The sequence below is a fragment of the Bombus fervidus genome, chromosome 18 (genome assembly GCF_041682495.2).
Source record: "Bombus fervidus isolate BK054 chromosome 18, iyBomFerv1, whole genome shotgun sequence".
NCBI lineage: Eukaryota > Metazoa > Arthropoda > Insecta > Hymenoptera > Apidae > Bombus > Bombus fervidus.
In genome coordinates, this window is record NC_091534.1 from 581,400 (window position 1) to 594,804 (window position 13,405).

Here is a 13,405-nt window from a genome sequence, read left to right on the forward strand (position 1 = left end):
ATCTAGGTTATTTATGGTTAGAAGTACAAATCGAAACAAGAATGTAGAGCGAGATGCGTAAAATAGGTATTTAAAACGCTTTTAAGGGATAATGCGTTTGTATTTTGTTGCGATATAGACTAGACTAGCAGACGTTAAAAGGATGCCTATCGACAAAGCGATACGTTTGAGCTATTACGTTCTCTTTCTGACCATTATCTTTCGTAAATATTGCGAACACGTTAATGTCTTACCGAATGTTTAATTGAATGTATACATACATATGTATATTCTTTTCCTAAGGTACGGTGCTCATGAACTCCAGCACTGTTGCACGATAGCCTCCCTTTGCACCTGTCTAATAACATATGCACCGCCAATGTATCATTATCAACACAGCCGTTAACGTCAGAAATACTGTTCAAAGAAAACCACCAATCGATATCTCGCTTTAGAATGTTATGCCTAGTATAATTTATTAAATTTCTCATACATGCAACAGAATTTTATACGGGTAACATCTGTGATTATTCAGATGCAATTAAAGCAATGTAACCGTTTTTCAAGTTCCAACAACTTGCACATATCGTTATATCGTTTCTATCGTTCTATCTATCACTTTAATTCCATTTCATTCGATTCGCAAAGCAAGTACTTTGTTGTAATTATGTTTAGACAAGTAACACCGGAGAAAGTTATCCACGTAGTTTGGCTTAGTGCCGCTTTATCTTTCTGTTGGCCGCTTCCTATTAGTAGCAGCAGAACTCGGATCCTTGGTTTCAAAATTCTACAAATAAGTGCAATTATTAGTGCTTGCATGTTACTTCTGCCTATGTTATATTCGATTTATTTGCACCCTGATGACCTGGTCGTTGTTTTCAAATGTATGTGCATGTCAACAGCTTTGTGTCAACTTATCGTTCAGACTACTATGTGTTGGATTAAGAAAGACTCTTTACAAGTAAGTTTCTATTTGCTTACCTTTGGCATTCTATGTAAACAGATATGTGTTTTAACTACGAATTACAGCGTACAGTTAGAGAAATGATGACTTGTGTTAAAGAAACGCAACAGTATGAAAAGGAAATTTTCTATAAATATATCACGAGATGCGACATGTTGTGCATATGTACCATAGTATGTATGTACGCGACTGCGACTGGTTTTTCATTGGGACCTGCAATCTTGCCAATTTCTTTTCCAGCCGATGCGGAATATCCGTTTCGCGTTAATTATACGCCAATGAATATTATTATATATGCGCATCAATCTATCCTTAGCTACCAATGCGCTGCACATAGTTGCGTGAGCATATTTGGAGCGCTATTGCTTTGGTTCACAGCCGCAAGATTCGAATGTTTGGCTGTGGAATTAGAGAAAAGTACAAGTATCAATACGCTAATTGTTTGCATTAAAAAGCAATTATCTTTAAGGAGGTAAAGGCAACATTTGGTAATTATATCGATCAGGGTGCACATCACCAATTTCAAGTATTTTCAAACGTGTTGTCACGGCTGTAGTTTTCAAAATGCTCGTAAAAATATTTTGTAAGCTTTTTATTTCGGCGCGAGTTATCCGGTTAGGTTCGGGTTATTCTTATTGGTTATTGTTTTTTTTTTTTTCGTGTATTAACTAACCCGAAGGATCCAAGCCTAAAATCGAAGCAAAAAATATGAAAGAAGGAAGGTTGGTCATTTACCGAAGTATTCATTTCTTTTCTTTCTCTGTATACAAAATAAAACGTGAGACGTATAAATACATCGCCATGGAAATATACAGAGAAAGTAAATAGAAACTATCATCTAATATAGCTATAATTGTAATAATAAATAAAATAATAATAATAAAAAGTGTTTTAAATGAATTAAGTTACATTTGAAGTGGTTAATGCGTTTGATTTTGAACACTATTTCGTAATTCGCGGGCCTCCAGTGAGTCGTTTGTTTGACGTAGATCGCAGAAAAGAGAGCTCCACCATACTCTTCTATTTACACTATTCACGGTAGCCCGCGGACCGCCTTCTTCGCTCTCGTCGCTCGTGTGACGCCAACCACATCAGATACCAAGTCCCGCTTCGGAACCGATGGGATGATGACGACAATGTATGTCGCCGAAGCGTAGTGCCTAATGAACCTTCTATATCCTAACGGTCCTTTCGCCGAATCTTCGAGAAGAAGGCGTGCGTGGCAAAGGCCGCGGATGCCTAACAAACGCATGGATAGTGGGGATATCGAAGGGTGACAAGGAAAAGGGAATCGGATCCCACCGAGAGTCAAGTTGCAAGAGCTTCAGTCTTGAAAAGTCGCGCCTAGAGATCAGAAGTAAATTGTTGTTAGTGTAAAACAAGTGTTAAGAAATAAATTCTCTTTTTTATTTTTTTTACTTTTATCGTTTATTTTCATCTTCGATTTCCTTTTTTTATTTTACGTGACGCTCGCACCCTCGATGGTGTGATAATCGGATAGCTGAGAGGATTAGTCGTGCGGTCTTCGGCGGAGAAGTTCTGCGCTCCTGTTGTAGCCGATGAAAAGATGAATTCAAGTTTTAAAATAAGATGGTCTTGATTTTTCCTTAAATCTCAAAATTACACAAAATGCCGAGTGTAATAGTATCACTCTGTTTTAATGCTTTCGTTCAGAATTCTTGCCGTCTACTTTACATTTCTCTAAATAGAATCGGAATGATTGAGGAACTAAACTCAGGGGTGAGTCACAGTTCTTTTTCTCGCATGCTCTTTCAATACGCCATCGCACATCTTCTGCACTAATTGGTACTCTTTGATAAACGACAGGTTTCAATGTCTACCGCAAGAAGAATTGTAGCGGATTTAGACTTGACGAAAGTGAATCCGTTTGGACGAATCCATCTATTTGAAAATAGTAATAGTAAACAATAGTTAAAGTAGTGTGTGGCGTACTAGTCTTGTTAGTACAATATAAATATAGGTACAATGTAAATTTTGCGAACATCGTACGAAAGCTCTTGCAAAAACAGATATGATACATTCATCAATAATCTTACGTATCTGTTTCGTTTATCAAAATGTATCGACTACTATAGAATATATACGATACAGCGAGTTAGAAAAAATGTGCGAGAAAACCGGACTCACTCAGAATAGTTCACCAATTATTCTGACAGCGTTTGAAGAAACGTGAAGAAGCGAACGACGAAAACTCCGAACAAACACAATTAAAACAAAGTGATACAATTACACTGGATATCTTGTTTCGTCGTACGGTTCAATGCCAGCTCAAGGACACTCTATTACAGATAGTTGAAATCGTATTTTATTGACTAGAACTTAATATTAAGATAAAGATACGTTGACCTTGAAAAATCCCAGTGTCCCTGGTATTTCAAAAATATAAGATACAAAAAAAAACCATTTAAATGTAACATAATTCATTTCGAACGTTTTTTGATACAATTAACAGATAACGAACTATGTTAGATAATAGTTTTTATTGAGTTATCCTATGTAATATAATCATGACCGTACAGAAACTCTATCTCAATCTTTCTTTTCAATGTGAAGAAAATTTTAATAGACACTTCGTAATCCCTATGCGTAGTGCCGAATCTTTCCCGACTAAAAGCTTCACGGTGCTCTTACTTGAACGTATCCTCCACGTCACAGCCTAAGCACGCGCTTCTATTTGGCTGAAGGGAACGAGAATATAAGTAAGGCTAATGAAGCAGCAACCACAAAGTGAATAATAATATCAATTCATGTTACAATATGTAACATCTAAAGCTAAAAAATTAAAACAGTTTAAAAGCTTCTTTGTAACGCAGAAGCATTTCTGTAAAGATCATTTTCATCAAGATCCAGTACATTTTGCAAGATTGCATGCAGTCCGTAGCAAGGCTTAAATTCTTTTAAAAGACACATAAAAGAAGAATTTCAAAACTTCATAAATTTTTATTGGTACAATAGAATTTCAATTATTAATATTAATAATTCTGGAAAAATGTTCCCTCAAATACATTCAATACTTCGTCCTGAAGCAAATATTTCTGTTTTATTTTATTAGTTGCATATGACAATCCCAATTTAATTAACAAAGTAAATATTGATTTGCAAAATATAGATCCTAAATTTAAGCCGATCTACGAGTGAAATGCAAATTTAGGTAGCAAGAAATTTGAACGTTTTGTCTGAAGTAGAATATTACAATTTAAAACTGAGACGTTCACAGACTTGAGGTGAATAGGTCGTGACAGGTACTGAAGAATCATTCGGATATATTTAACATACTCTCTGTGTATACGATGCGCTATATATTGGCGATTCGCGATTACAAGTTCGATTTGTGGTTTCGATGCGCTATATAATTTGATGCGCTATATAAACTCGGGTGATGATTGCCTAAGATGCCGAGGAACTCTGATCAATTATTATAAACTGCCAACTATTGCTTCGGACCGATATGTAACGACTGACTTTACGTCACGATGATGCCGCGAAGGAAAACTGCGTTGGGGTGTGTTTTAGGATGCGAGATCATCGGATTCGTTGAGGAAAGCCTTGGTTCGGAAAGTGAGGGAAATGGACGTCGTTGCTAATTGGCTAATTCTTGTGTTAGTGGTTGGAAAAGGATGCTAACAGCCCTTGCAGGAAAGTCGCTAGCGGGAAGCATCGTACGTGAGAAAAGCAGATTTCTCGTACCTTCCCGTAGGAAGTGATAGGTTTAGTGTTAAGAGAAATGCAATTTCAAAATTTCGATCACACCACAATTTCACAAATATCCGTACAACACGAAAGCTATGAAGCTTTTGGGGCTTGATGTTGATTTTAAGCTTAATTTTAGTAACCACCTCAGAACACAATTAAAAAAGTTCAAACAGCATTTATGTCGAATAAAAAATTGTTTTAATGGAATATAAAACCTTCCATGGACGGCAGCAGTTACAGAAATCAATTTTACATGGGTCACTCTACATACGTATAGTAAGGCCGAAGTTGTATTAGTAACGTCTGTACAGGCAGAATTCAATTTACAGTGCTGAAAGTTTTCTTGTTAATATTTCAAAAATTAATTACTATCCGAAGCTACGATTTAATGTTTGACTACCGCCATCTTCACTACAGTCCTCAAATTCCGTGTCGATCGACCACTGGTGCCTTTTCGAAAAATATCTCAATATTCTCAAAGTTTTGTCATGGCAATACTCGTGCGATTTAGAATGCTTGAATTATTTCTACACAGGCTGAATCAGTTGCACTTTGAAAGTAAGAAACGATATAATAATTTTTCAACATTGAGGAGAGAAAACCTAACAAATGAATATATACGGGTTCGGCTATAGTACAGCATGTTCGAGTATAGGTGTAAAAAAATTTAAGTACTGATTCCTGATGCTAAAATAAGACGAGATTCAAGAATAAAAAGATTACGTTTCGGCTTTGTGTTTTAGTTACTGAAAAATACATATCAGCCGAAATATCCGTGTATGCGCCGTGAACAAACCTCTTTACACGAACGAAAGTAAGTCAACCTAAGCTTACTCGTACAAGTCGTAGACAAGAAGATTATGGTATTGGAAAACATCTTGCGCCATGTTTTCTAGCTAAAGTCGTATATTAAACACGAAACCTGCTACTCATTAAAATTCCTGGCATATCATAAACCGCTTCAAGGAATTTTTGAATACAGAAGACTAATGTTTTCTCTAATCCTTTGCCTCAATAAATAATTAATAAACAAAAGTATATATAAACAATGTTTATACAAATATCACACACGCACCGCAATCGTGCTGCTGAATGTCTTCTCTGAATGTTTTCTCAATAGGCATACTCAATTATGCTTCTAACAGAAACACCTGGATAATTTCGAGAAAATCATATTAAAAAAATGAAAGTATTGATGAAGAATATCGTGTTTTTCTTTGCGAATGAACTCTCCACTATTACCTTGTTACGTAACATATTTTAGCGACTTTAAAAATTCGATAAGAGGGTAGAATAGTTCTGGAAGGATAGAATCACTTCGATATCCAAGGAAAAATGTTAGAGAACTGTATAAACATAAAGTTGGAGTTAATTGTAGATTTAGTATAGGTTTAAGTCATTCTACCATAGATTTTTTGGGTCCTTGTTATTTTTAAATCTTTGAACCTTTTTATTTTCTTTATTTTTGTATTCTTTGTTATTTTTTTAATCTTTGTGTCTCGGTGGTGCATATACCGCTGACAGCTGTAAATAGTTGCTGCTAGATTGTACAGTAACGGTGGTTGCTTGTAAATATTCCTTACTAACTTGGCTGTGTAGGTGGTGCTTGATATCGTTTCTTATTATTATTGCGGTCCCTCCGCGTGCTTTTCCTGAGGGATGCTTGGTGTCGTATATAGTGTAGTAAGGTATTTTCATGTAGCTTTTTGTGGTGAAGTGCGTTTCTGATACGAGTAATATGTCGATGTTGTTGTGATATAGAAATGTTTTGGTTTCTAGGGCCCTTTGTTGTAGGCCGTTGGAGTTCCAAGCTGCTATTTTTTTATTTTTTGCTTATCATGTTTGTAAGAAGTTGTAACATGGTTGTGATTTGTTGCGTTTGCTGTCTGAGGACTGCATTTTGTTCGCTTATCATTTTTGTTAGTATTTCAGTGTTTTTGATGGATTGCTTTAGTAGTTCTTTGATTTCTGTAGCGTTGTTGGTGTTATTGTTCTGGTTTTGGTTGTTGTTTGTTTGGTTACTTGCGCGTAGCTTCGGGTACTAGAGGTATTGGTATTACTGTGGTTGATATTCATTACATGCTGTACGTTTGTTGGTGTCCCAGTTTCTGCCCTATCCTGTTGTGTGTGATAGTTATTATATGTCCTGCTTCGGAGTGGTGGAAAGAGTTTGCGTTGAAGTTGTTTTCTGACTGTACAGCCTTTGTAGCTAGCTGGGTGGTTTCCATTGCAGTTGTAGCACTTTACGTCGTTTATTTTTCCTGTGTATGGGCAGTTCGTTGTTAAATGCTTTTCTGCGCATTTAACGCACGCCGGGTTTCTGTTGCAGTAGTTTTTTGTATGTCCGTATTGTTGACACCGCATACATTGTAGTATGTCTTTTTTGTGTCTGGGAGGTTTAACAGTAATTATTGTGTTTAGAACTTTTTTAATTTCGAAAATTTCTTTGTTGTTGTTTTTAGGTTCAAATTCTATTAGAAATAGCGGTAGTGGTTGTTCTATCGGTTTTAAGCTGGTAAGTATGGTACCCGGCGTTTTTTTCTTTTAGCACCTTTACCACCTTTCTATAGATTTCAGGGGTGTTGGTTTGCACTTTGACTTGGTCAAGCCTTAGTTGTTTTATACTGTAGTTCTCATTGCTTGCCGTGATGTTTAGCTCTTCGATGAGGTCTACTATGTGTGCATCTATGTAGATTGGTGGTGGTTTGGCGATGTGTATTTTCGGTGTTACTGTTTGTTCTGATTCCTTTTCCTGTGGCAGAGCGCTGAAGGAGTTTTGGAGTGGAATTCCTTGGAGCCATTGTTGCCTTTCTGTTTCTGCAGCCCCCCTAGCATTTGTGTTTGATGTTGTTTTTCGTTTTTTGTTGGGAGTTACGACCTTCCAGCTTTCGTTCTGGTGTGATAGATCGATGTTGATATTATTCCTCTCGTCATTCGTTTCTGTGGTTTCCATTTCTGTTTCCTTTGTAACTGAATAATCGTGTTCTTCGTTTGTTGGTAGGATTGGACTTGTTTTATATACCGCTCTGTTTATAGTGTATGTTTCGCCGTTATTTAGTATTTTTATTGGTGGTACCTGTTGCATTGCTTTGCCTATTCAGCGATTGGCTGCGACCTGTGTCACTTTGTTCTCTCGCTTGTCGCAACCACGGAGGCACTGTTTCACGCGTCCGCTCAAATCAGCTGCTCAGGTAAAACTGACGTCGTCAAATTTGAGTCCGGGGATGCTTCGTTTTCTAGCTGATTTCTTCAAAATGTTGACGATGTAAATTTTTTATGATTCCCATTGCACCATTCATCAAACCATCAGAAATTGCTACGTTTCGTTCCAACGTAATTAATGATCTCTCAGCTAACGCTATTGTACGCAACATTTCGCTGCATTTATTTACATTTGCAGAAGTGACATCCTTGGGTAATCCTTTTCAATATCTAGCGAAACTCGTCTACTGAATCAACAATGCATATACAATAATGTGAAATCAGTAATGATCATCTATCATTTTTTATGATATTCGTCCATTAATTTTGCTGTCGGGAATATTCCTAGTGCTGCACCGAATGTTGTATACCCTTAGTATTGCTTCTTGAGGAATTGTTACGTCATCAAATCGTAAATTATTTAATAGGTCGATAAACTCTGTATCGTCCTTCTGTCTCATATTAGCGATGAGTTCGCAGATTGAAAATTGGTACCAACAATTAATCTCTGCGCTGTAATTGTAATAATCAGGTCGCTATAGTTGTACGAAACAACAATGTTCCTGTTACGTAACGAGAAATAGTCCGAGCGACGTCCCTCACGGCCAGGCCGCCGAGACCTACCCATTGTCACACTGACGTGCAATAGACCCAAGGAACCACCATAAACCACATCTGTTAGTTATTAAACTCTATTCATATAAACATCTTCGGTTTATAGATGGCCCCTTAAACAGTCTTTCGGTTTCTTGCACGCTCTTACTGATTACGGAGAAAGCAAATTTGCCCAGCGAAATAGCTGGTTTTTCCCCAGGAACAAGGATACCCATGACCCACATCTGCAGGAGACTTTCTCCTTGTATTTTGTTTCTTAATATTGCCTAGAACCAATGGGAATCGCGGATCGTTACCCTCACTTTTCTACCGAAAAGTGTGAACAACGAATCCGCGTTCTTAGTTCAAAAAGGGTACACTCACATCTAGCTTTCTTCCTAAATAGTATGAGACGGGTCTATTACTGTTCCAACTCTTCTCGGGCAGTCAAGTTCACTGTTTTAACACCCCTCGGACGGTCAAGTTCTAACATAACTCGGGCAGTCAAGTTCTCGGTGCTTTATCTATCAAATCGATCAACCTCCGGGTCAATTACTGTGCTTTCCGACACGACGAAGTCAAACAATTTCTGTCGACGCAATAATTATTGTAGGCTAGTGTGAATAAATGTATATGTTGGAGATGGAAGGACAACGAGACCCCCCGTTGGAACCACTTGGAAAAATCCGAATGTTGTAGGAATTGCGAAATAACCCAAACGCAGTTACTCGAAACTTGAGACAATGGGCTTGGGCTCGAGGCAACGACCGGTCGCCGAGCATAGCCACGGTCACGGGATGAACGTTCCATCTAACAGAGATATGAAATTACATAGCTTTCCTTTAAAGAATTGGCCGTACCGGCACTTGACAATGAAACATTCCAGCGGCCACACACAGACCCCATTCTTTGGGTAAGACGATCGCCAGATGCCGATGCATCATTCACAGTTTATGTTCAGATAGCCTGAGGAACCGTTACAAATCTTAGAATCTGATTAACTAAAGTCCTTCAGATTGACAAACAGTCTTTATTATATCAGCCCGTATATCTGTCACCTATTGCGGCAAGATACGGGAGATCTGCTTTCCTCACGTACGACGCTTCCCGCTAGGAACTCTCTCTCAAGAGCGGCTAGCATCCTTTTCTAACCGCCAACATGGAGATTAACCAATTAACAGCAACGTCTATTTCCCTCACCCTCCGAGCGGAGGCTCTCTTCGACGAATCCGATGACCTCGTGCCCTTAGGCACACCCCACCATAGTTTTCCTCTGCAGCGTCGTCGCGACGGAAAGTCATTCCTTCTCTTACAGTCTCATTAGTTAGATACCTAGTGTGTTTGTACGATCAGTGAATAATCTACGTCTTAGCAAAGAGATGATCAAGCGATCCTTGTATGACGAGGAGTAAGTCGAGTCCGGCTTAGACTTTGAAGTAAAGTAGATCAGTTATCCCGTGGGCCGTGGATTCGCTATACCGACTCCACGATCATTGTCATCATCGTTCGAGTATCGAGGCCAGTGGTTTTTCTTGTATTTGTGACAATAAACGATATCATCGATTGTACAACGACGACGAGCGACCCAGGCGCAGATTCCTTACACGCCCCAAATCCAAGTGCTAACGCTAACCCGACATATATATATTATATAACTGTAGATTCTAGTTATATTCAAAACCAATCACCCCTATTATCCCAAAAGAAATAAGGGGATCGCCTTGCTCGTGGTGTCGATTCGTGCAATCGTAACGGGAGTTTACGACTCCCGTTGACGCGCTACAGCGCGACCGCGCCTCCCCGCGACTGGACGAACAAACAGTTCCTTTACCGGGCGTAGTTATATGATGTCACCAAATAAAAGTACATTTATGCGAAATAGTTCTTCGCTGGTCTTGAATTTTTAGAGTCTGTGTTCTCAATTCTCATTTGTATAGTATAGACAATATAGACGGAATTCAATGCGGAAAATTTTTTTAGTAATACCTCGGAAACTAATAAATCTCCTTCTCCCCATCTATCCTCTCAAATTTCTTTCAAACTTTGTGATCAATTATTGGTTTCTTTCGAAACTACGTTTGAATATTGTTATGTATTATATACATTTGTCATGGTAATAAAACACTGTTTAAAAGGAAAAGTAACTACGATCATCGACCTATCATTCATGGAGAGGTTTACGCCTTTCCCTTATGGTATGCTACACTCTATGTCATTTTCCGGCCACGCCGTCCTTGTCCGAATTGTCCGTAACAACGCTTCATCATAGCAGGCCATAGCCATTTGAAGGGAAGGACACAAGTTCGCGACTAAGGCCAAATCTCACCCAAACTTACATTTGATCTACGACAAAGTAAAAGATATCGAAATAATTTTTATGAACATAAAATTTTTAAATTTTAATTAAAATGAAAAATGTTTGGAAAACTAAAATCAAACAACAGTTATATGTATAAGTGAAGTTACTCAGAATAATAATCCTGGCAACATATCTGAAAGTTATTGAAATCGGAGAATTGTATTCTGATCGATATAATTACACAATATTTTACAAAGTATAGATCGAATGATACATTTACGTTCGTTGTATGTGTTCTATTCCTTTAGGTACGCAGAGGAAGTGCTAAATAATTTTCGTATTATGGTACTTTTTTCAATAATAATAAGCACACTTGTCTTGACTTTTGGTGGAATTATATTAATTGTGGTAAGTGAGACTTCTTGTGCTTTAAGTATAATATAACGATTTGATAATACTGTTTCTAAATAGAATTCACCGCTACTTCTAAAACTGCAGTTCGTAATCGTATCTCTCACTGTACTTACGGAAGTTTTCATGTACGCATGGCCTGCTGACCACTTAAGAGAAATGGTAAATCATGTTCTATGTAATCGTAATTTCTATATAATTTATTTGTTACATTGCTCTAAGCGCAGTCGATCTACCACATTTCTTAGAGCACAAATGTTTCACGAAGTGCATACAACTTGATATGGTATAAACAGACGTTAGAGATGCAAAAGAATTTACTGAACGTATTAGTATTTCAAGAACCAGTAACTTTATCTGTCAGTTGCGTGTTGCCAGAGCTCTCTCTCCGTTATTATTGTTCGGTACGACAAGTTAATATTCAAATGTCAATCGCGATAAATATATCAACGAAGGATAACGTATAAATAACAAATTGATGACGTTTCAGTATCTATCCAATGCCATGTCCATCTTCACGGCTTTGCGTGCTGCGATAGGAGATAATTCTACATAAGCGTATCCAGAGTATTAATTTTATCATATAATGAAGTTTTCGTTACGATCATGATTAGCATCACGATTACGAAGTAAGTTCCACAAGTAGTAAAATGTCAACGCTATAATATCGGTGGAAACTAATTGTAATACTTACATCAAACTTTGAAGTTGTTGCGTAATACACAAATGTATGAATAAATAGGAATCACTGTTAGAAAATGTGACTCTGTATATTGTAACAGTTGCATTACTTGTAATTAGTTACATGATTGATGCTAGTTAAAATTCTTGTTCCATTATTCGTAATACTATGATTAATACAAAGTGTTTGTCGTAACAATCGGATACTTCACATCTGTTATAGATGAGCGTATATGTCGAAGGTTGATATAGCATTTAGTGTGAAGCTTAGGGATTACCCTTCGCTGTAAGAGTAGAGGTAGCAGCTGATAGGGCCGTTTGCATTACATGATACTGTTACAATGCTCCTGCACCAAATATTTATTACATTTCTTTCAAATGGTACATTGTCGATGAATAAAAATAGTGCAGCTTCCAACATTGACGCAGTCCACCGTGCCTTCCGCAGGATGTAATTTAGTGGGGTGACGGTACATACTACATTGATGCTGTGCAGATTGTGTTTATCAAATTATGTGTATTCAAATTATAATTTGAATTTTTATTATTGCTTTGTGGTAGTACCTTCTTTTTGGATTGTCATGTGCTAGAAAATTGTATCAAACGCTTTAAGCTCGTTCGTAAAGTTTTGTAGAAATAATATCTATTTACTTCACGGTACTTGCAAGCTATTAAAGAAAATGCACTTTGTAACTACATAAATTTTTTTTATTTGTTGTGTATTATCATTATTGTCGTTATTCAAGTAAATGCAACCATATAACCAGAATCATTAAAAGATAATAGGATACTGTAAATATTCTTGATGAACTAAGTTATTCTGTTAGCAAAATGTAAAATTGCGCGTCTATATCTATAGAGAACAGGGACAAAAATAAACAGTTAACTTTCATTTCTTGAAAAATTTTGTTCAAACTTATATGTCCGTCTAAGAAAATATCTGTTCCTGTGGAGTTGTTATGGAAAATAATATTATCTGTAGGAACTTCCTTAAAAAGTTTTCTCGAGATATTTTAGATTCCGTTTAATGAAATTTTCGTAGAAATACGTTATTTTAGGACGTACATTAAAAAGGGCCCCATGAGATATATAAAAATACCAAACTATTAAATACTAATTATATTTCACAATATAATACCAAAAAATTTTCCTCTGTTACGTATTTATGGGTGGTGGAGTCGATCTCGCGGGGGCGGTTGCCCTCGTTCTGTTTGTTGCCGTCGGCGCCGGTCTCCTGGTTGCCGCCGGTACTCATTGGGCGATTCGGCGTATCGTTCCTTCGTGGCTCGCCCCATTCTCCCGAAGGACGTGTCTGGTTTCCCGATGGTCTTGAGGTATAGGGTACAATTAATCCGGCATCTACTCGGGCTTTAAATTTGTAACAATCTTTCACTAAATGCCCGGGTTTTTTACAATGATTACATGTGATATTTTGTCTCGTAGTATTCGAAAAATTCTGCGATGGAGGTACCGATCTTCGATCTTGAATGTTGTTCCTGGTGTAGTTATTATTAGGAGAGTTAACGTTGTTTCGGTTGTTATTACTCGAGAATGTCGGACGT

General features: G+C 37.4%; 1 protein-coding gene across 1 annotated transcript; it reads left to right on the forward strand.

Annotated features, from left to right (window-relative positions):
- The first annotated feature begins 646 nt into the window (after positions 1 to 646).
- LOC139996521 (uncharacterized) lies at positions 647 to 11,908 on the forward strand. Its single transcript, XM_072020879.1, has 6 exons — positions 647 to 940; positions 1,009 to 1,415; positions 11,060 to 11,159; positions 11,223 to 11,324; positions 11,411 to 11,566; positions 11,653 to 11,908. Exons 1-6 carry the CDS (start codon positions 647 to 649, stop codon positions 11,716 to 11,718), a joined length of 1,125 nt encoding a protein of 374 aa, XP_071876980.1. The 3' UTR covers positions 11,719 to 11,908.
- The last annotated feature ends 1,497 nt before the right edge of the window (positions 11,909 to 13,405 follow it).